Here is a 24,640-nt window from a genome sequence, read left to right as displayed (position 1 = left end):
TGCAAGTCTATGAACAATGGCTGCCAGTGAGGTGGAAGATTTCAGAACATTTCTTTATTAAGAGAGGATTAAAGAACCACACTGAAAGCAATAAAGAGAGTGATCTAAGGCCCCGTCCACGGGGAGACGAATTCAGGAGTATATGCAAAAGTTTTTTGTCGTATCGGCGTTTCATCCACACTGAAACTGTGTTATGGGAGGCCGTAAACGCTACTTTTTGAAACCGGGTCCCAGAGTGAACAAATCTGTAAATGCTTACCATTTAGTCTTCATGTGGACAGCCAACCGCATCTTTCTTGAAATGATTATGTCACACATAGCATAGCCCACTTAAACCGCATGTACGGGTCAAACCAAAACAACAATGGCAAATTACAGGATTGTTTTTAGTACTGCACAAGCTACTGAGCTTATTATGGCTTTTACAGCAAAATCTGACGCTCCTTACCACCACCGATAACAAGAGACACCAGATGTTCTTAAATCCACCGTGACGAACAACCAAAAGGGCAACCAGGAGAAGGTTTGGGGCAGTTTTCTGTAATTTTCTTCTCTCTTTCGGTGCATTTCCGTGGCAGCATTACAGCACCACTTACAGGCTTGGCATTTATACTACCATGTTTTAAGTCATTTTCAGTGGTTCCGTGCTTGTGCAGATATTTCCTGAAGGATTCCGTGTTTACGGAAAACTAGCGAAACAGAAGCGAAACAGAAATATTTTGAAATATTTTGTTTTTGTCACAGTGTGGACAAGGCCTAAAACTTAGTAAATACGTTAAAAGGCCAAGATGATGATGAGGATGGTCACAGCATGACTTAAATAGAGTAAAGATTAGCCTACTGTCTGTGAGAGCTGATGGAAGTGTGCTGCAGTTTTGATGATGCACAAACTTTCCGGAGATCCGGAAATAATTTCACTTCTGTATGACTTGAAATAAATGATGATAAATATTACTTTGACATTGCTATTACTAAGCCATAACCAGGAGTTAAATCAGTCTGAGGCTCCTAGCTGCTTTTTTTATCCATGTGTGGCACCGTCACCCATGATGAGGATGGTTGTTTTCTTAGGGTTTCCTTCATTCAGAGAGGAAACTTAATCAGGATGGTGCTTAAGTGAACAATATTATTACCTTTAGAAATGTTATTCTGAATATATAACATGGATTGTCAGAATCAATGCTGTGCAGGCAGGATTGACACACTTGTGGGTGCAGGTGGGAGTGGATGGCATGTGCTGCGGGAGCAGGCAGTACTAGTCGGAGATCCAGTGGGAGCAGGATTAAGAGGCGTCCCGCGCTGAGCTCTAGTGGTGATAATGGCTGAAAGCTCATGTTATGTTGTTTACTCCCCATGGTGGTTCCAGCCAATTACATGTTTTATCACTCTGATTGGCCTGTAATGAATGTGACAGAAGATTCATCCCTTCACCCACAAAGAGTTTTTGAAAGGTTCTGCCCATCCCAACACAGAGTATGGACTGTTGCTCAGATAGATCCCGTAAAATGTACATGTGAAACACTCTTTCATGCATGTCAGGTTATGAGTTAGGTGGACTGACGTGGCCATGAAACTTTCTCTGAGTGTGAAGGCTATCACAGCATGACACTGACATCAGAAATCATCATATCTTGTGAGTAATAGGCAGAAAAGTTCATGTTAAAAACAAAAATAGTATATTTAATGTATTTACAATAAACATACAATCATGTTTTCTTTTCCAAGAAATATACAGAACATAAAGCTTTTCAATATAAAGTCATATAAGTTAAAGAAAAAGGAAATAAATAAAAAGAAGCAGTAGAGCTCATCTAAAAATCTTAAGTGATGCTTTGAAAATATAGGTGATTTTTTTTCTTATTTCAATGCCCTTTTCTGTTCACAGGTCCTCCTGCAAAGAGCCATGAAATCAAACAACAATACCACCCATAACAGAAGCAAACACATCAGTCTAAAACCTCACTAACATTGTTAGCACATGGTTTCACTCTAGTCAGAGGCAACATGCTGCCTAAAGGCTCTAACCAGAGAATATCTACCTACATATGGAGAGTTTGCTTCCAAAATAAAGCCATCATTTAGAAAAAGTGACTATCCATAGTAAATATTTAACAACAATGAAACAAATAATGGACCTATTTACAGGATAACTGTCCATTGATGTCCAAATGCCTCTTGAATGATAAACCTCAGGGCTGATTTTTGCCTATAAATTTTGGAAGCAAACTCTTCATATGTGAAGATTTCAGTCACTTAAGATCTGCTATAAAAGTCAACCTGCTATTACCACAAGGCAAGGTCCTCAAAAAGAGAAGAATGACAATAACAGGATGTTAAAAAAAAAAAAAACATTTATGCTCCAAAGGTATTTTCTCATCACAAGGCAAAACAGTCCTGTCGCCACAGGTGAATGCAAGGTCAAGCATGGGACAGACCTAGAATATGTTGGCTTCTTCTTTGCGAGTGTTGAATGTTACAGTGCACAGGTTGATATGGCACAAGTCTCAGAGCTTTATATCCAGGCACAGGTGCAGGACTGCTATCAGTGAAGTTTGGCTGCTTTTTTTCAACAGCCAATCTTTTTTTTTTCTTCTGTACAATGTCAGGCTGTAGCTTAACATTGGTGCCACTTATTTCAAGCAAAATGTTGTTTTATCTGGACCAAAGCAACAACAGTTATCAGCTCTGCCACTGATGGAAGGAGAGATTATTCTAAATTAGACAATACCTTCACTAGTAGAAAAGTCCTACATATTAACAAGTATTACATCCTAAATAGTTCTGTATTCTAGACCCATGTACAGTATTTTATAGGCAATATGTTTTTGGGACACTTTTGTATGATATGGTGAAATAAGTTGAGGGATATCACAGAAAGGCTACATACAGCTGGAGGATCTGCTCTGAGCTCCAGCGTGCTGAGACAAAAATCTCTGCAGGACGTCACAGAACACTTCTATGGTGTCACTTTGGCACTTGAATGGCACTATTATGTACAGAGGAGTCAGCACTATGACACACTGGACGGTGTAGTTATCAAAGACAGCGCCACCTGTTGGTGCACGTCGAGGAGGAGACGGTGGCCAGCTGGTAATGTTAGTTATCGCCCTCCTTCCTGTGTTCAAGCTTTGTTTTAAATGTTTTTACATCCTGGCAAAACATCAAGCCATTCTGAGTGTTGGCATAGGAGCCAGGAACCATTTCAGTCAGTGCCCAAAAATTATTCTGTTCTTATAAATTCAAGTCTCACCAAAATGCTAAAAATCTGTATTTAAACTGTTAGTTCACATCAAACCAGCCATTTCTGGTGTGGTTTGGCATGGCTCTGTTAAATTCAGGTCCATTCCAACATCTCTACCCATCATTCTCTATATTATTCTCTATATGGCTAAAGAGCCACCAGTGTATAAGTTTAATCTTGTACTATGACTTACATGGAGAGCTAAACTAAATATATCTATAACTGGAGTAGGTCCAAAGCCATTTTTACCTTTTGACAGGCAAAAAAGTACTCATAAATATGAGTGGCAGCATTAAATCTAACTAAATCATGGAGGTTCTTAAAGGATGTTAAGAGGTTTTAACTAAATAAGCATTTTAGGAAATACCCTAAACTGTTTCTTTCAAAGAATCAAATCAGAAGGTTGATACCAAGACTTTTTTAAAAATATGAAGCTAAAAAAAAAAGCAAAAAAAGCAGCTGGTCCACTTTCAAATTCTTTTGAAGTTCATCTATCAGCACCAAAGACTGTATGAAACATCAATGTAGGCTCAGTGACCTCACCTTTAAGATTCTCAAAAGGCATTTTAAAGCCCACTGATGTGAGTGACCATGCTGGAAATGCTCTCTAAACCAAACTTTGGGTCAATCTAATGTTAGGCACAGAGGCCAAGGTATAGCAGGCCTTAAGCGTCCTGAATAAACAGCTACAACATGCTTCAATTTATGCCCTCTGACCCCCTTTTTTAAGGGCTCAATTTCCATACCAAACCAATGTTTTTTGCAAAAAAAAACAAAAAAAAAAACACCATGACACTATTAGTTAAAAAAAAAGTGCCTGATTTTTGATTTCACTTCTCCCATATGGACCAATTAAAACAATGAAGGGGCGGGACTTAGGATACCAGCTCAAACAGCAATGGTGGAGGCGAAACACTTCTGGCCTGTCTTTTTGTTAGTATGATTTCCAGGTCTAGTGCTAACTTTAATTCCAGGAAAGGATTCCATCCATATATCCATACATACATAAATCCATCCAACCATCCATACCTCCATGCATCAATACAGACATCCATACACACATCCATGCATGGAACCATCCATCCATGCATGCATCAATCCATCAATAAACACATTCATGCATCCATCCATCCATCCATCCATTCGTCCATGCATCTATGCATACATGCACCCAGGCATCCATGCATGCATGCTTGCATTGAACCATCCAACCATCCACCCATCCATCCATACATCCATGAACACATCCACGCATCAATCAAGGCATCCATCCAAACATCCATCTATCTTTCCATGGAGCCATGCAGGCATCCATCCATCCATCCATCCATCCATCCATCCATCCATCCATCCATAAATCCATCCAACCATCCATCCATAGTTCAGAGAATATAAGGAGTCAGCTGCCATAACCTAGCAACAATAAACACAGGTAAGTGAAAAAAAGAGACAAATTTTACTCAGACAGGGGCTTAACTGCAGGACTACTCTTGGCTTGGTGCAGTGGAGTCATACTTTCACTGTTCAATAACATCTTGTTATGACTTTTCTAGAACAATACTTATTAAGCTTGTTCCCTGTTGGTTGATAAGATTACTTATTTTTGGAGAGAACCAGGCCTTCTGTTTCCTCTATTTCTTCTCTTTATGCTTGCCAAACTAAGCTAAGATAATCATTGAATCAAAAATCAATATTGTACCCTCATGCCTTTGGTATCAACCTCCTTGTTTAACTCCCGACATGTAAGTAAAGGGGTTCATTAGCCTCATAGTTGCTTTTGCCAGTCAATCCCAAAACACCAGAAAGGAAAACTTATTTAAGAAATTAATTCTCTTAGCATGGTGAGTGGCCACAAAAATGGCCATATTTTTGATGCAAAACATATTAAATACTTACAAAGTAAGCCAGAAAAAAACAATATAATCTCTCTCAAAGGAATATGACAGAAATCTGAATCCCATAGACTTCTTTAGAATTAAAAGATAAATATTATTTAGAAAAAAGAGAAGAATTAGTGAGACAACCACTGCAGTGTGAGTGATTATGAGTCAGCTCAGGTTTGTTCAAAATTCTCAACATCACAATGCAGTATGCATTATAAAGCTCTTCCATGGTTGTAGATTTGAGTTAAATTTGTATTTAACATTGACCACAGAGTCGGTGCAGCTCAGTGACGTACTGAGTATTTCTTTGTTATTAATGCATGCATTCCCAGCATGCTTTTAAAGGAACTAATTCTGGCTGGACACTGTGAGTCATGCTAAGCTGTGTCTGCTGACAGCTAGCCCACCGTTGTCATGTCTCGTCACCTCATTTTGGCATTTTACCCACATGCCTTCACACTCTCAGTCCGCTGTAACTGAATCTATGAGTGAAGGCCTCCTCCTCCACCACAGCCTCCACCTGCTGTGGCCCCTCCACACACATACATGTACCCTGGAGAGTTCTGTTTGAGTGTCCCCTGCTTGCTTATTTATCATGTTGCTACGTTTCCATGCATTGCTGCTGCAGGAAGCATCCCCAAGAGTGGAGTAACATCAGCATCTAAAGCTTTATGTCTCTCTTAGACACAAGTGTTTCTGGCCTAATTGCAGTTTTGGTGCCATCCAATCAGAGAAAGTCGTGTAACTGATGTCACAAGTTACCGAGTCAGTCCATGTGAATATGTCCAAATATTTAAAGGTGGGCATCCTAGTTCCTTTTCTTTTCTATCATAATCTGTTTTGGTATTTAAAAAAAATTTAAAACTGCACCTAATTTCTATAAACTTCAAAGAGAAAAGGCAACAAGAAAATGGTGTTAAAATAAAGAAAAATAACAGTTCTGTGGCTCTGGAACTGAAAATATTCCCAGAAAAACATCCAGCATTCACAGCAAAGCTCATCTCTCTGACACAGTAAAGGGATATTTCAAACACAGCTGCTCAACACACCTCTACCTTCTTTAAATCTCCATAAACGCTTTTAATAAAGAAATCCTTTATATGAAATCTCAGTTATTTATGCAAAAATGGATTAAATTTAAATTTCATTTCTGTTTTTTTTTTTTTAAATATCACCCAATAAAGTTGTCATTTTGATTTGTTTTCTAAAGTAGGTCCTTAATCTTTGTGACCTCACTCCTGACTATGTCTATGTTTGGGTCATCACGGGTAAGATTACAAAAGTGCAACTACTTGGTTTGCCCTTGAGTTAAGTTGTCAATATTTTCCATTACTGTTTATCATAATCTGATTCTTTAATGCTCTGTAAGCTTAACACTGCAGCAAGGAAATAAGGCTGGAGCACAAGCTTTGTTCTGTGTTAATTTCACACTGAATGGTTGGTTGAAATTCATTAGGATTTATCTTAAGTTGTGTCATTGTTTGGTTACCCAGCAGGGAAGTTGTAAGGTTCAATTTCACCGACAGAGTGTACCTTCCAAAATAACCAAAATATCACCCCATAAATACATTTGAACTTCAGGTGACCAATGTATCTTAAATGTTGTCTTTGATTCAGTATCATTCCTTGTGTTGAATTGTCTCTGAACACACTAACAGCTCATTTATGCTCTGTCTGAAGTGCATACAGATAAACGGAGCTTTCTGCCCATACTTTGTGTTCTTCTCATCCATATTTCTGCATGTCCTCTTCAGCTTAAGGATATGACCCAAACACTGCAATACCACTGCTGATGACGGGGGCAGTGTTGAGCAAAATAGCCAACAGTTCAAACCCGAGCTCCAACCAATAAGAACAAAGGTGGAACTATCTGAGAAAATATGGCAGAATTTTGTGTTAGAAACTTAAAACATTTATAAGATGTTAGCTCGCTTTGCCTTAGAGACGACTACAAGGGAACAGCTGGACAGAGGAGCAACAGAGACAGTCTGTGTGAGGCAGTAACTGCAGGTGGATTAATTTTTTAACATTTATCCCATTGTAATGGATGTGCCCAGCCGTGTGTGGGCAGTGACAGTTGTGTTGTTTAAAAATGCATTGATCTATTTTTGTACATAAAGGGCTTAAACTAGATGGAAAGGTCTCATCTTAAGCTAAAGTTGCTAAAAGAGTAGACCCTCTGAACTTTTCTCAGATAAAAACATGGAGATTTAGTAGTAGTACTATTAATCAGTTAGATCCCAAATCTTGACATTTTAACAAAGTATTTAAATTCAATAGGCACTGTGCCAGTCAGTGATCTGACAGGATTCCCATATTCCCATATTCCCATATATAGTAGGTGTGTCATTGGGGTTCATGCACCAGGAAGGGGATCATGTTTTTTTTACCAGGAGAATGAGAGGTGGCATGAAATGTTTGTTAATTCTGTTTGAGCTGAGTAAATGACAAAAACATTGAATCCTAAGTGGAAATGAACTTTCTTATTGCCTGGGTACAACCCAACTGGAACGGTGTATTGTGGCCGTTTGTTAAAGTTTGTCCCTTTTGTTGAAACTTTTTTTTTGTTGACAAATATCCACTACAACACACAGGCTGAGGGGAAATCAACTAATCAGTGACAGTGCTGTGACACTCTAAAACTATGGTTAATGTAGTCTTGTTGACAGAGATTGTGAATAAACCATGTTTTTCTTAAAACAAGGTCTAATTACTTCATTGAACCTGATGGAAATTTATGTCACCTACCTGGGTTAAGTTTGTCGGCTAAAACTACAAAGGGCACCGTTAATTTGGTTAAAATTGACTTAATATAAAGTAAAGTTCTGGTCTATAAATTTACTCCAGCAAAAGTAAAAAGTATCAAATGCTACTGAGGAGTTGTTAAGTAAAATATGATCTTTCCTTACCCAGAAAAAATATAAATCTCCAACTATTGTTCAGGTAAATTCGCACCTTTATAACAAAGTGAAATGCAACAGCTGTTTTGGATATGACGTGGAATCATTCTCTCTCTGGGTGCTACTGTCTAGTCAACAGAGGTGAACAAAATAAAAAAGTATTGTATTCGATGAAAAGTGCAGTTAATCTGGTGAAAACCTAGTGAAGTAAAAGTATTAATTTCAAAATGTACCCAAAAATGCTACTCAATTGCAGTAACTTGAGTAAATGTAATAAGTTACTTTCCACCTCTGCTCATGTGCATCTATTTTATTAGCACAGACGTTGACAAATTACTCAGCAAGAGGTGGCAGTCCCGCACAGACCTCCATTTTTCCCTTGCTTCAGCTTCATCTGATCTAAGCCCAGCTATTCTGTTGTAGCTGCATGTCCCTGTGTTCAGTTGAGCTAACATGATGTTTATAGTTTTTAGCGACCTTTACAATATCTGTCAAATTTCCTCAAAAAGTTAAATTATTTTCCAATGTCTTCTTCATGGTGTTTTGCTGCTTTGACTTGAACTGTTGGTTGGTTATGCTACTCAGCACTGCCCCCAAGATTACCGGTGGTATTGCAATTTTTGATCTGTACCCATAAGCTTCCAGACAACATGCACAAATACAAAAGACTGCAGAAATGTTGGCTGATGCCTCAGTGGTGTCAGTCTTTTGGCTACTGATTTAGGCTTTTGAGTCTGAACACCGTCTCATACTAACTCTAGATTAGTGTAGAAACAGACAAAGAGGTGGGCTTACTGTGCCAATAGATGTTTTGATTATATCAGCCAAAATCCTGTTTTTGAACCAGGTTGTAAACGTTTTTATTTCTGATGTAAAATCAGCATTTTAACATGGCGTGTGTAGTGACCCCTGGTGCTTTTGCATTCTGCCTCAAGTGGAAACTTGAGGAACTGCAGCATTATCACTTCCCAGAGAATGAAGCCAGCATACGGGCAGAAGGCTGTCAGTGCCCATATTTATATCAAATATTGAGCATAAATGAGCTTAAAGTCTGACGGTGGACACTGATATGAGCCACCCTTTCTATCTGATATCTGAACCAGAGACAGACATCTCTCAGAAGGAAAATAACTCTCTGATTATGAAGATGGAGAACTAAACTTTCTTTTTTTCTCAGTAACTCTTGTCATCTTGTATATCTAAACCGTGTTGATAGCAGGTCATTCTAGGTTCACTATGATGCCCATCCTGTGTTTAAGTGTGTTTTTCATATTGTGTTGTATGTCATATCTTATTTTTCCTCCTGTTTGCTGTCAGTCTCTATCCTGGTGTCAAAGGCAGGTTTCTATTTTAGTTTTTGATTCGATCTGACAAATAAGGATGAGTACCTGCATTTTGGTAAAAGAAAAAAGTGCAGTATTGATATAGAAACGTTTTGGCTAACGTTTCTTGGTTTGTTCAGATGTTTTAGGTGAGAAAAATGATAAAACCCTCACTAGAACATTCTCCTCACTGACACCAGAGACACAAACCAGGTCAGTTTCTCACTGACAGCCTCGGCTCCAGTCTGCAGCCTCCACTATAAAACAGACTCCATGTTGTCGCACATCTCGTGGTCCTCCAGGTTATAAATGAATTTTGTCCTGTTGGCTGGGTTCTGCGTGATCTCTTTGCCCAGATTGTCCAGAGTCACATTAGAGGCAAAGAGTTCAGTAGGCGTTAGATACCCCTCGCTGTTCTTGATGTACTTCCTGTAGTTCTTCCTCAAACACTGCCATGTGGTGGCGTACAGGAGGAAGGCGGACGACTTGAGGACGATTGCGATGCTGACATACAGGTGCCTGTAGGCCACGTTGTCGTACAGCATGCAGGCACCCTTCTCTCCACACACGGTGCTCCAGAACAGACAGGTGGAGTCAATGCCCATCCCGAAAATCAGAGGAGGGGGGATGAAGCCTGGGGGAGAAAGAGGGGGGAGGGGGAGTGTGGACAGACAGCAGGTCAAAAGGCCAAAAAGCACACCAGTTTGTTTTCAGGAATCTTTTCTGTCTGCACAGACGGACCAATGACGTTCATTTCACCCAAGGGAAAACTTGCTCTGACATTTACATCAAAGAGCTACAAACTGCAGAGCCACAGTGGACGTGCCAGGAACAAGACGGACAAAGACCAGGCACAGAAAGTGAAACACAAACTAGAAACTAACAAACAAGTGTTCCTCTTTGTATATAAATGCACAGCAGTAAATAATTCAACAGGGGTTTATTACATTTCTTACCTATTAGTCTGAGGAGCAGAAACAGGACTCCAAGAGCGTAGGATTTTAGTTCTGGACTCACAGTTCTGAAAACAAAGACACAATGAGCATTAATGTGTGCACGGCTAGTCTCATCACTCATAGGGCAAAAATTCATAGCTGAATAAGCAGAAAATAGCAAAACTTCATAGCTAATAAACCCTATCCAGAGCTTATTGATTATCTGCATTATTTCTTTTAAATTAATTTTTAATGTAATTTTATTTTGAAAAACAATTGTAGTCAGTGCTGTTACATTCAGTTTCCATGAATACAGTTTTCTGAGAAAAACAATATTTAGAGCCTATTGCCTCAAAGCTCAATGGCTGTCTAAGTCCAGAGATCTCTCATCAGTGTTTTCCTTGTCTGGCAAAACTCATGGAGTCTTTGGTAAAATACTCAACTAAAATCCTTTCTTTCAGATCAATCAGCTCCAAGCCCACGCCAATCTGGTCTCAAAGCAGATCATAGCACAATCTGAGTCATCACACTGACCATAAGTTACATATTATTGGCAGTAGACAGGAGGTGTCATTGTGCAGCACTTTCATAGGCCTGTCAAAGCACGATTCATCTGATCACCACCTTTTTTTAAAGAAATCCTCTGCTATATGGTTGGACTAAAGTGCATGTACCTGGTTGACAGGTGTATTAAATTTGAGTTTCTGCTAATCAATAGAAGTGTGCCACAAGGTTCCGTTTTGGGCCCAATACTCTTGTAAGGCCATCAAAGCCATCAAAAACTTGCAACTTGCTTTTTCACCCTTTGAGCTCTCTGCTATTTTTTTCACCATTGTGTCTCATCTGCTATTTTTGTCTTAAAAATCTTGTAAAACATCAACACTGTGGTGCACAGTCAAGCTCTAAACATCCTTTATTAGGACAACCATGGCTTTAAGAATATGTGCAGTAATGTCACTTGAATTTTGAAAAAGGAATCAGACTATAAGGACAAAAGAAAAACTAATCAAAAATTAAAACCCAAAGATTTTTACGTATTAAACACGGTAAATATTAATGACTAAATTTTTTTAATCAAGCTTGTTTTTTCATCTTTTGTGGGACCAAAGAATTAAAAATAATTCTGTGACAAAAAGTCTTAAAAATATTCAAGTTTTTACAAAAAAATGTCCTTGCGCTTTGGGAATTTGAGTCATTATTTTCAAGTGGAGTGACTCTGAGGGACAAACTGCAGTCTCTCTATGTCTCATTCTCTCTATCATGAGTCATTCCGGCTCTCTTCTTCAGTTTATAAGTCTGTGCACATGCGCTGTTTGGCAAAGCATGACTTGATGATGAAACAGCCTGTCATTGGTCGTCACAGCCCAGTCACAATGCATTCTGGGATACAAACAGACAATATGGTGGAAGGCTAATTGGCTAACTGCTGGAACAATCAAACAATGGAATTATAAATGGATAAAAAGATGTGCAATATCAGAGTTACTGGTGTGGATTTAATCTTTAAAGACTCTGGAAAGTCAGCCAAGTTCCAGGCTCGCTAGAAAACGTTCTGTGAGAGCTACGAAGGTGTCATGAGAACAGGACCAACGAGAGCTTTCAGGGGAAAAAACAAGTGTCTCTGATTTACGGTCCACAATTTATTCAATTTGAATGACGTGTTTCTTCTTGTTGTATATGGCAATGCTGTCTACAGAGTTAAATTAATATGCCATATAAAATGTATTATAACTAACTCAGCAACACATAAGAGGACAAAAAAGCATTCTGTAAAGCATGAAGGTGTGACCTATAAACATACACCCCCAGGATGTCCATAAAAGGAGGTGTGTATTATTCCCACTCTCTCTGGAATCTTCAATTAACCATACACTTTAACTTAAAGCAGCCAAAACAAAATTCATGTTTTTCTCCAGAGCCAGAAACACTGATTATGAGAATGCTCACATGTCTACCATAAATGGATCAGATAATAAGAGTCAGAGAGTATAAATATCTCGACATGTGGCTTGATAATGACTTTACATTAAAGTTTATGGATGCTCCTGCATTCAAGCCAGAAAACGGGCTTCCTGTACAGAAATAAATCAAGTTTTCTGATGTTCAGCAGGAAGAGAAAAGCTGAAGCTGTGTTCCTATCAGTTATGGATTAGGCAGATCTAATTCATAGGCATGTTGCAGCTTCAACTCTTAAGCCTTTAGAAAACATCGATCACTCTGGCATTTGATTTGTAACAGAGTTATGAAGTGGTTACGTCCATGAGCAGAGATTGTCTTCTTCCCAGTAGGCAGCCAGTGGTCACAGTAGGCCTCTGGTTCCTGTCCAGCATGTTATTCTCTACCGCTCTCTATTCCCAGTTTCTGACTATCCACTTAACTACCTCAATAAAGGAATAAAGGAATAAAAATCCCCCAAATTTAATCTTTCACATAAAATGAAAGGAGGATGCAAAGAAACGGTCAATAATCTATGACTCTACTTACATTTCTGAAAAGAAGGAGGGAGAAATACAAATATATTAAGTCCTTTCCCTTCTCCATAAATAATTACTTGTTTAACAACCAGTTTCCTTATCTATATATATAAATCTAAGCATTAAATAAAATCCTTATATTTTGTAAGTATAAAAGATCAATTAGCTTCTGTATTTGTCAAATAGACTTTGGATGTTTGTTTTGCTGATCTGATTTCTGTACTTTACTGAGACAATCTTTATTCTTGTGTTCCTCTTTTAACCCCAGTGTAATGAAATGTGCTTTATAACTAAATGTTTTATTGTTATTCTTTGATAAAAACAGATTTGAATCATTAATCTTTGTTCTAACATCTGTCTGTTCAGTTTCCTTCAGTGTAATCACATGATGCTGCTCTGAGCGTCATTATTTCTCTGTTAGAAACCGATGTTACTGCTGCTCTGTCATTTTGCCTTTGATTGTCTTGAAATACCAACAGCTCTCTCTAGTGGACACTCTCTGTACTACAGCAGGTCCCTTCACCTGATGAGGATGATGACGGAGGGTGTCTGGGCCATGGCTCCAATCATACTGCACACACAGATCACACAGAGGAAGGTGAGGAAGGCCTGCTGACAGCCTGGACTCGGACACTTTCCCGGCAAAGCCACGGCATCTTCGATGGTGCTGGATATACACGCACAGCTAGTCAGGTTCTGAAACAGAGACCAGGAATTACACTGAAATGTTGTATCCCAGTATTCAAAGAGATCCCACATAGTCCTGCATGAATATTTCATGTTTCAGTCATTGACTTTGACACATACAAAGACTTTTAAAAATTTAGAGGTTTATATTAAAAGTTCAAGCTCTGATTAAAGTAAAAGCAGCCCTCTGATGGGTAATTCTCCCTGCTTTTTCTAGTTAAAGCTGACTGAACATCACATTATTAACTGGGAGTATGACAGCTTTTTAAACATACAGATACAGATATGTCTTCTAATGTAAAAAAAAAAAGGGAATTTCAAATAATGGCTCTGTAATTGTAAAAGAAGGCTGACAGATTGCCATCATTACAAAAAGAAGCATGTGTATTCATGAGTTGTTCACTCACTGGTTTGGTGCAGCCAGCGAAGCAGGCAGAGAGGTAGGTGACTCCATTGGAACCACAGACGGGGCTCACTGATGCTGTGTAGCAGTTACAGTTATTGATGCACGCCGACTCAGGCCGCTGCCAGGACTGCAACGTCCTACAGAAGAGGGTTCAGTGCAGGATTATTTTTCAGAGCAGCTGATATTAAAAAGAGAATAATGCTTAAATGAAGACAGCATACTGTTGGTACTGTGACGTCACAGTCATGGTGAGAAGCTCCATTAATCAGCTGTATAACATCCTACTAGATCAACTCTTCTCTCATGCTGACAAAAATGACAAACTTTTACAATATTAGTTTTGATTTGCTGATGGGATGGGGAAAATAGAAACTATTCCTCACAGAATAAATGATGTACCTGAATTGAACATGTATTTATGTCTGGAAATATTTCAACTGTTTTTATTTTATGATGTAAAATTAAAAAAGAGAGGGCTCCCAATGCAGTTCTTTGCTCTTCTTTTAATAAAAGTCTTCAATTCTGATAAAATTGCTGCTTCAGCTATATCCACACTACTTTCATTGTTTAAATGCTTGCAGCACAACTAAACCATACCTGCAGAAACTGCCTTGCTCTTTGCAAATGACTTCCGGTCATTCTCTGACAAAACAAGCGTATCAGCTTGAGTATTGCAGGATGGATCGCCTAACACTGATAGACCAGGGGTGTCCAAACTATGTCCTGGGGGCCAAATGTGGTCCACAATCCATTTTTGACTGTCCCGCTGCAAATTCTAAACATAAAATGAAATACGGCCCACATTTGAACTGTTGAACTGCTTGACTGAATTGTATTTACTGATTTCAGCACAAAGCAGTGCTATCATGCTATGTCTGCAAGCAAATATTTTAACTAGATGAATTCATTGATTTGAGTTTCTTGCAACTAATAGAAGACAACACTGTTAATGGAAAACATATCCACAACCAACATAATAACAATATTTTGATTTATAATTCCTCAATGGTGTACAAAGCAGCACTGATGGTGTTTTAGGGGCAGAACCAGTAGTAGCCAGGGCCTCCAGAAATCTGATTAGCCTCCCTAAAATCTTTAAAAATATTGGCTATATGCCTGTCAGCCATTAACTAACTAGCAATTTAACCATACCCAATTACTAAGCAAATCTCAACCATCATAATATTGGTTTTAGTAACTTTACAATCACCAGGATGAGGCATATGAAAGTGGCCCCACCATCCTTATATATTTTTGTATGAGGAAAAAGTTTGGACATGACTGATCTAGACAATCCATCATTTTTGCAAGGTTGACAGAAAACTCAGCTTCATCAATACAGCCACAACCAATGAGGGACAAGTATTAAATGCTTAGAGCTGCACCAGTACAAAAAAACTTGTGATTTGTTAGTAAATATTCAAACAAATGCATTTCTATTCTTGGTATTTCATGTCTTTAATGCATATTTAGCTGTAAGTATACTTGTACTGAAAAGTATGCATAGCAAAAGGTTTCTTGAAAATGTTTTGTGACCATCTGATGCCTGTCATCCCTCACAAATTCCCAGTCTATTTTCTAAAGTCCTATCTCATGAGGCTAAGAGAAAAAATCTGGAAGTAAAGTAATGAAGCATGTGGTAGAAATCCTTGAAAATGGTCCCCTTTCAGATCAGGTTTTCTCTGCTTACTCATTGCCGTAGGCGACAGTCACCCCTGCGACAGGCCCGGTGTCACAGCCCAAGAAGAGAAAGGAGACGTAGCAGGCGGTGGACACCAGGTTGACCAGCATGGCCATGCGGACAGCTCCCAGAGCTGACAGGTTCAGCTTCTTCACCAGAAGACCCCCGAGGAAAATCCCCAGACAGGCACAGGGGATCGCTGTCATTCCTGAGGAGGAAAAGACGAGTGTGTGCCAAAGGTTTTACAGGTATTTCAGTCAATCTAGGCTTCACTGCAGAAATACTGATGTCATTGATTTAATTTTTTCTATTTGTCATATTTTATTTATATCCCCAGCGGATGGTTAATGGTAAAATATTTTAATTGTAGGATGCTTTAGGACCAAAAGATTGACTCTTTTCCTGCCTACCTAACAGCTGATTGGCTGAAGAGGTGGTGAGGTTAAACTGCTGCTCCAGGTATTTTCCCAGAAAGGCAGCAAAGCCAGCCACCACAGCGATCTCCATGCAGGCTGCCAGCGTGATGCAGCTGAACACCGGGTTGGAGAGAAGGTGCCTGGTTACCCGCGGGATTACTGAGCCACAGAGAAGAAAAACAGAGGCAAAACAAGATGTGTTAAGTGGTCAGGCAGGCAGAGAAGACAAAAAGAAACCCATATTCTGTGTTTCATTTCACTCCTTACCTCTCAGATGCTCACACACTGAGAGTCCGCTGTTTAGGTCAAAGCCATGGATGGCCCCGTTGGGTTTGGAACCCGGGTACTCCATGGACAGGGAAGAGGGCAGCATGGCCTGCTCGCTCTCCCCTCCCCTGTCTATGTCCTGCTCGTCCAGTGCCTGAGGGAACCCAAACATGAAGAGGGCCGACAGGAAGAGTAAGGCACCACAGAGGAGGAAGCCGCCCCACCACGCCCCGATCCAGCGAGGATCATCCGGGGTGATATCCAGCTTACCTGCACAGGAAGAAAGGGATACCACAGCTGATTCAGACATCAGTGAGGAAAACAGACTCCAGAGATATTCTTAATCTAAGAATACAGGTAATAAAAATACCAAAAAAAAGGACCCTGAAAATCTATAGCATACTCACTGGTGTCGATGAAGACGGCATCAACGTAGACTTTGGTACAGACAGAACCTAAGATGAAGCCACAGGCCGGGCCAAACACTAATGTGGAAAATAAAATTCCTGCAACACAAAGAGAGAGAGAAAGAGAGAGACAGAAAGGGGGAGATCAGAAGTCAGCTATGCAAGACAAACTGCAAAGAAAATGTATTTGTGTAACCGGCAGAAATATCTGTGTTGTGTTTATGTTGATGTGAAGGAGACTGCGACACTGGAATTCTCTCTTTGACCACTTTTAATGTCTGGCAGAGATAACAACTCCCATAAATTCCACAGCCTGCTCCAGATCCTCTACCACAGGGATTCATTCAACAGGGCTTCATGGAATAAAAAATATATATTACAAATAGAACAGTGCATACCTGGCAGAGATAACAAGAGACAAAAACTCCCATAAATTCCAAAACCTGCTCCAGATCCTACACAAATTAAAAGTACAGTACGTATCATTAGCTTAACATGACATACACATAAGTTAGCTGCATACGATGTGCACGTAAGCTAGCTTAACTTGCTGTGTGCGCCAACTAACATCCATGACTTCCATAAAGGTAATTATACAAGAAATTTAAAGCATATACATAAACATGTCAACAGGTGGAAAAATATGAAAGGACGTTTTAAGGATTAAAAATATGTACAAGATGTGACATTTAACATAAGGATGGAAATAGATACAATGGACACCCACCTCTCCCACAGGGATTCATTCAAAAAGGGGAGAGAGGATGGGGCAAAAAGAATATATACAAATGACCAACGAAGAAAAAACAAAGCAAGGGGGGCTGCAAACAACAACACAGTGCATCATAGATTAAGGAGTTTCTCTCAGGCTGATACATAACAGACAAATGTGTAATTATAACAAGCAATACTGAGGTGCATTTTGACCCTGTTACATTTAATCTTCTGTAACTCAACTGATGAAATAACCTGGCTTGCCAGATAGACTGTTTAATATCTTCACTGCATTGATATATTTCTCATTTATCTGGGAAACTCCCATAAAATGTGATCAGGAATGGCAAGACTTTTCAAAAAATTCTCAGAAGGTGATGAAGGAACGTTCTGTCTGTAACATTCATGATGAGCCAATCAGAGCAACAACACAAAATGATGTAAGCATGTGCTATCCCTCAACATTAAAAAAACAAAAATGTCCTTTCGAGAGTCATTAGAGTCTGCAGTAAAATAATTGGGGTGACTCAGGATTTGTACAACAGAAAGGTGTACAACATAGCCATCTCTATCTTATCAGACAGCTCACATCCATTACATCAACAATTTGAGCTTCTCCTATCAGGTTCCCTTCTCGGACTTCCACCAATCAAAACCAACAGATACAAACAGTCTTTAAATCCTACTGCCATCTCTCCTCTTAACACCAGTAGGAAGAGATAGTTTTTGCTCTTTTGCACTTTGTCACAGCCACACTGTTAAAAAGACAATGACAATCTATTCACCAGAGTTTGTATTCTTAATTGTGTTAACATGAAAATTAAAATAGCTATTATTTAACTAGAAAATACATGTTAGACCAATAATGTGCACCTCAATTATGACCAATATGTAATTGTAAATTAGCAGAATTTGCAATTTGTTGTTGGCACAACAAAGTAGGAAAAAATACCCATAATGCAGTTCTGACATTGAATGAACTCACACATGCGCATTGGTTCAGCACAAGCACGCGCGTGCGTATCCTCTCCCTCACTGGACCTTAGCCCTTGACGCGCAATTTTGAAAACGGAGACTTTTCTGGAGGAGTCTGTCTGAAGAACTAGAGGAGTCTGGAATAAACTCGATGGAGAAAGACACCAAGATTCAGAGGTAATGTCAGTTTAAGCTTAAAGATGTGAATTTAATTCTTTAAATGTTCCATGCAGCCCTTTTTTTTTAATCTAAACTGAATAAACAGAGTGACTGAAGAGCTTGCTAGCATTGTCTAGATATTAGCTTAAGTCAGCTGTTATGCTTCAGGCAGTGAAAAGAAATAAGTTATGGCAATGGCAGCAGGTATAACTTTTATGACAATTATCAGTAGGTTTTAAGTTTTATCTACAGGTTTTCAGTTTTTTTTTTTTTTTGGCGTAGCTTGGTAGAATAGTAACTAGCTAGCAAGCTAAAAAATGCCAACTCATAGCCTGGCTAACTGAAATGCTACCTGAGGGTACATTTCTGTACCTTTGTGTCTGTGTGACAGAAAATGTCCTCTCAGTACACTTCTGTACCTCTAAAGTCCCGACAGTTTATAACGGCCGTTGGTTAGTTGGTGTACAGTAACTGAGAGCTTTAACTTATTATTGTGTTAGATTATAGAGAACTGATGAGTAAAGGGGTTCATGTGTTATTTAAACAAGTCCGTGATGCATTTATGTAAAGCAAGTAAGTCACTGGTTAACACGGTCACCAGTTACACCACAACAGCAGCTACAAATGCAAGCTGTCGTATCCCATATTTTTGATTTATTGGCCAGATCAACAATGTTCCGATCAGTAGTACTGTTAGGTGTTTAGTTAAGCAAGAAAAAATATTACTCATACTAGTACATGGCAGTTTAACCCTACGTTTTCTAAAGAAGTGATAAATTAACCTTTAATGTGTGTTGTAAAAATGACAGTTCTCTCTCCCTCTCTGTGTGATCATTCTTGTAGGTCATGGAGTAGATGGCAAACAACAGTCTGGCATCACAAAACACTTGGTGTCACAACTCTTTTACTGGTTCATTCAAGAAGCAAGCCAAGTTCAGGCCAACAGTATTTGTAGGACAGTATGACCAGATCCTGGGGAATTCTTCATGAAGCGTTTGGCTTGAGAAGGGTAAGTTTTGTAATGCAAAAAAATCCTTATGTGTCTGGAAAGATATTGTCTATATTTTATATATATTGAAAGATATCGTCTCATCTTAATAGAAGGTGGATTTATTGTTGTTTTAACTACTAATTAAAATATGTAAGTATTCAAACCCTGAATTTACACCACACAATTAAACTACTCCACTGCAAGTACATGTCTACTTAAAAAAAAATTACTGATGTAGGGGTAAGATCAGCAAAACACTGAAAAGTACATGTACACATTAGTTATAATGGTTCCTAGTGTATTTGTAAAAATGATATTCTAGAGCCATCATACTGTGTCATTAATCTTCATTCTTAATTGATGTTATAGAAAGTAAAAAATCTCCTAGGTAAACACTTTGCCAGCTGCAGCCGGCTGCACTGGGAATAGAGCAGTGGCTTAAAATGCTCCGGTGCTGATAGAAAGTAATGGGGGCGGTCATTTGGATGTGGGTTTGACAGTGCCAGTGTGTTTTGGGCTTTCAGTTGTCAATGGTTATTTCATAGATTCATCTATTGATTGTTTTGTAATTAGTCAGTTTATCATGTGGTTACGTTGGCAATAAATAATTACCATAACATCTACCATTGATCTTAAAACAAAACCTCCAACATAAAAATAACAAAGAATTGAAATCATGTCAGTGATACAAATGTCCTTCTGATGAATGTAGATTATTACCATAATAATCATAAAAAATGTTCTTGCAATCTTTCACTTTGAAATTATTTAAAAAAAAAAATTGCAACAAGATACATTTTGCCTTTTTAAATCCTGGCCAAATCAGTTGCATTTACATCTTTTCTAAATAAAAATTCCAGGGCAAATAACATAGTATTTCAGCCTCTGATGATAGCAGTCTAATTGGAGTCAGCATTTGGTGATTGTGATTATTTATTTGTTAATTCTAGCAGGTGCTGCATCCTCTATTGAGAAGCATTTGTATGATCTACATACCAGAAGATGAAACCAGTCCTCTCCATGGTCAAAGGCTAGATGCAGCAGACCTTTGCATGGTGGCAAAAGGAGATCCCGGATGGCATGACAATTGATGATGTACTGAGGAAATGCCCTTTCCTAAGTCTGGCTTCACATGTAAGTGACACTAGTTGTGGTACTTCAGTCTGCTTACATCTGTTCAAAGCACACAGTCTGTGTTAATGTAAGCAAACTTAGCACTTTTAACAATACAAGATAATGCTGCAAGGAAAGCAAGAAAGATGTTTCTGAAATTATCTGGTTTCTACTCTCTTTGTTAAGATGATGTGGAAAAAAAGTTATGAATCTTCCCTCTATCACTTCTTTCAGTTTTAAGGAGAGGTTGATGTAATCCATCCATTTGCTGTGAACCTGTGCCAGTGAGAGGGCTGTAACCACAAACATCTGAACGTGATCAAGCTGAGGATGAAAATCTCCAATGGCTAAATGTACTCTATGGCAATGAAACACTGGGATTTGGTCTACCAGGTATTTTGCTATTTCATTTTGGATATAAGTAAATTATTCAAGCATATTGATAATATGGTCTGTTTGTATATTAAATAATAGTCCTGAATTATATTTAAGTTTTTCATACATGCTGATACAACAAGTAGCTCAACACTCTTCCAGTTATTTATTAGGAATCCCCAGAGGTGTTGCATAGTCTGAATGTCTCAAAGGACCTTTTTTTGTTGTTTCTTACAGATATTAACCTCAATGCTGCGTTAGTCCTGCTGCCCCATATCTGGAGGGACTGAGGACCATTTCATTACAGTGGAGCAGGAATGGAGTTAGTTTTTAATGAAAGGGAAGATGTTTATGTGTCTCTAACTTGGAAATTTTTTAATATATATATACACTCTATTTTTGAGAATCTGGAACTTAGATAATAAATCTGGGTCTGTGCTATTTACATTTGCTACTTTTGCTTCTACATCATTTTGACTTCTGTTTTGTTTTTGTATTTTTACAGTGTGAACTGGAAGTTCCTACCCAGCTTTTACCCTCAATCAACAATGTCCAGAAGATGTCCATACCAGGAATGTTACAGTTTCAGTCAAGGTGGACTGTAGGGATCTGTGCTGAGGAGCAGGAGTTGAAGATTGGGTAACTGCAGCCCTCTGTGCCTTCATTGTTTTCACCTAGGTTTACACATCTTACATGAAGATAACACACAATCTTTAAAGGACTTCACTGACCATTACTGGGATTTTATCTGCTGTACTGAAGCATACATATAACACAGTAGGAGAGTATGGACCCACTTCTATCTTTGTTTAAACTCAATGGTGCATGGTTCTATTTTACATTGCTCCTAATGGCATTGTGTGTGTGATTTAAAATGGAAAATAGATTATATGTGATTTTTATGAGTGATCTATACACTCATTGATGCTGCCTGGGAAATCCGTGAGGTCATCGCTGCACTGAAGGCAGCCATGACAAACAGCTTTGAGTACAACTAAACCCCGCCCACAGCTACCCCCTCACTCTCCGCAAATGATGCTGATTAGTCTGAACACAAACGTTTCAAGATGGATTTGCCTTATGACAGAGATGTAGTCTGCCAAACCTGGGAATCATGAAACTTTAAAATGCGGGTCTTTTGAACAAAAAAAAAGTTTTGTTGTTTTTTCCCTTTAGTTTCAGGCCAGAATTCAAATCCATGCTCTGATCAGATATTTTGCTCTCAAATGGAAAGTCTGATACCGAACTGTTCCAGCAGCCTCCAGGCAAAAACTATAGGTGTAGTTTGATTTCACCAAGCACATTTTTTTCCTGAATAAGACAGAAAATGTTCAAAAATCAAAGATGGAAAACAAGTTCAAAAGAAGGAAGGAAGTATCTGCTTTACTAAAGAAACTTCCAACAAATGGTAAAACCTGCAAAAATGTATTAATTGGTAATATTTCAGTGTTAGAACTCCATCAGATGAACAGGTTGTTAAAAGGGACATCCTATGTAGGAAGTAATGACAAACCTGCATCTGAAGCAATCATCATCATAACATCAGCTCTCAATCAGCAAAAATCAAACATCAGCTTACTGAGATCACATGCAAAAAAAAAACAAAACAAAACAAAAAAAAAACAAATAATCCTTATGTAAATGCTCAGTCCATACCTACAGGTTGAGGGGACTCTAGTCGGCCCAAAAGCTCAATGACAATTAAAAACGGTAAAACACAAACATTAAAATAATAAAAAAAATACTGAATGTTAAACACCACACGTATAAGTCTACAAAAATAGCTCTGACATAGAAAAGACAACTATCTTTATTCTACAAATGGTAAAAAATTAAAGTTAAAGAAAAATCCTGTCCTTTAATTTCAGGATTTTTGCATGACACAGTGAAAACAACAACAACAAAAAATTTAAAATAAATAAAAAAAAATTAAACAATAAATCATGCAAATTATAATGTTTCTTTATTTTAACTAATTCAAGCTGCTTTTGTAAATGTGGCAAGAGGAAAAGCAAAGCTGAAGAAAACTGATTTTAAAAAAGCTCTCAGAAAGCCTCACAACACTCATACATGAGAGTGCATGTCACCTCATGTTTCAGCAGAGGGCAGCATTGTGTCAATCTGTCTTTAAAGCCAGTTTATCATTGAATATTCAGTATCATGGAGCTTTTTTACCACAAAGACTATTTCTGTTGTTAAATGCACCACAGGACTGGAAATAAAATGTGTTTTTAAATTATAAATTAAGTATTGAATTCATGCCAACAGACTGTAAATTTCCTCAGATATCCACTCTGACAGATTTATGCTCCGTCACTGTAATATGCGGCTCATAGGTTGAACTGCGTCATCGATCCTCGACTGAATTATCCTGCAGCATCATAAATAATCAGGCAGGAAATGGGCTCTTATTGTAGCAGCAGCAGAGAAGCACTGATGCAGCAGCTCTGCTTGATTTTCTCTCACTGCCCTGCTCTGGTCCAGAGGCTAAGTGCTGGACTCTGTGTGTGTGTGTGTGTGGCTGTGAAACTCCACGCTGGTGCTAAGTGGAACAATGGGAGTGACCTCCAGTAGCCTGAGTGCTAATAACAGAACCACAGAGCAGAAGAGAGCTACATGAAGAGGGCCACTCAATGCTTCTGTCAGAGATATAATGATCAGTGCTGTTGGTATAAATCTGACAGGGGAACACTGGGATAAGACTTTATCCTGGGATCAACATATTCACACAGACAAGCAACTAAATTCTCAGCTAAAAAGGAACAAATATTTTAACTAAGACTGTAGAAAGATACTGTTTTATATTGGCTAATCTGAGGATGAATGAATCAGGTTTAAAGGTCACATATTGAACCCTTTAAAGACAAGTTTGTATTGGTCTCAGAGGCCCCCAAAACATTCCTGTGACGTTTGTTGCTAAAAAAAAAACACTCTAGTATTGGATTTTTGCATGCCTAAAACCCATTCTGTTTCAGCTCTGCTCAGAACGACCTGTTTCTGTGGCTTTAAATGTTACTGAGCTGTCTGACTCTGCCCCTGACACCGCCCCTCTCAGGAAATAGATGTAGCTTAATGGGTGTGGCAGAAGAGGGCAGATCTTTCTTCCAAGCGGGGAGGGCCAACTGAACCTGCTAACTCCCCACATGACATCATGAGGGGAAAATCTGAGAACATCTTGTTTCAGCACACATTTTTCTGAAAGGTGTGTGGGGGGTTCTGATTCTTGAGGGGATTGTGGACAGGCCAGGGGCACATATATTTGTTAGAAAAGCCTGAAAAAGAGATTTTTGCATAATACGCAATGCATTGTGTGTATGAGGTGTCTAAATTGTTGGATTGTATCAGTTTTGCTACAACATGGAAATTTTCATGGTGTTTCATGTTATTTTTGTTTATTTCTTTAGTATTAATCTATCATAACACTCAGCAGAAACATAGGTTTTAACCATTTAAACGATTCGAGGCTTAAGCCCTGTAAACCACCCCCTGGCTCCGCCTTTGGGAAACACCCAAGGTGTCTTAAATTTCCATTCACTAGAATATGCCAAAGGAGATGAGTTATTTCCATAACAGCCAACTTAGAGTCTACCTTAAGACACTGTAATGTTCATGATGTAAGTATGATGTGATTTGGAGAAAACAAAAACATGATAAATCGGGGTATGCTTTAGGATTTGGATACCTTGTCAAAGTG

The 24,640-nt window shown here is 38.7% G+C and overlaps 1 protein-coding gene across 1 annotated transcript in view; it reads right to left on the bottom strand.

The window, feature by feature from the left end:
• Positions 1–1,730: 1,730 nt before the first annotated feature.
• The window catches only part of LOC121508032 (solute carrier organic anion transporter family member 3A1-like), a 58,668-nt gene continuing 35,758 nt past the window's right edge, over positions 1,731–24,640 (bottom strand). The window contains exons 3-10 of the mRNA XM_041784504.1: positions 16,620–16,718; positions 16,213–16,482; positions 15,940–16,104; positions 15,539–15,737; positions 13,850–13,985; positions 13,279–13,451; positions 10,303–10,367; positions 1,731–9,980 (exon numbers count right to left, since the gene is read on the bottom strand). Of these exons, the coding sequence (XP_041640438.1) occupies positions 9,604–9,980; positions 10,303–10,367; positions 13,279–13,451; positions 13,850–13,985; positions 15,539–15,737; positions 15,940–16,104; positions 16,213–16,482; positions 16,620–16,718 (1,484 nt within the window). The 3' untranslated portion in view covers positions 1,731–9,603. The remainder of the gene's footprint in view (positions 9,981–10,302; positions 10,368–13,278; positions 13,452–13,849; positions 13,986–15,538; positions 15,738–15,939; positions 16,105–16,212; positions 16,483–16,619; positions 16,719–24,640) is intronic.

This window comes from Cheilinus undulatus, linkage group 1 (genome assembly GCF_018320785.1).
Source record: "Cheilinus undulatus linkage group 1, ASM1832078v1, whole genome shotgun sequence".
In the NCBI taxonomy this organism is placed as follows: Eukaryota; Metazoa; Chordata; class Actinopteri; order Labriformes; family Labridae; genus Cheilinus; species Cheilinus undulatus.
This window is presented reverse-complemented; position numbering and strand designations above follow the sequence as displayed.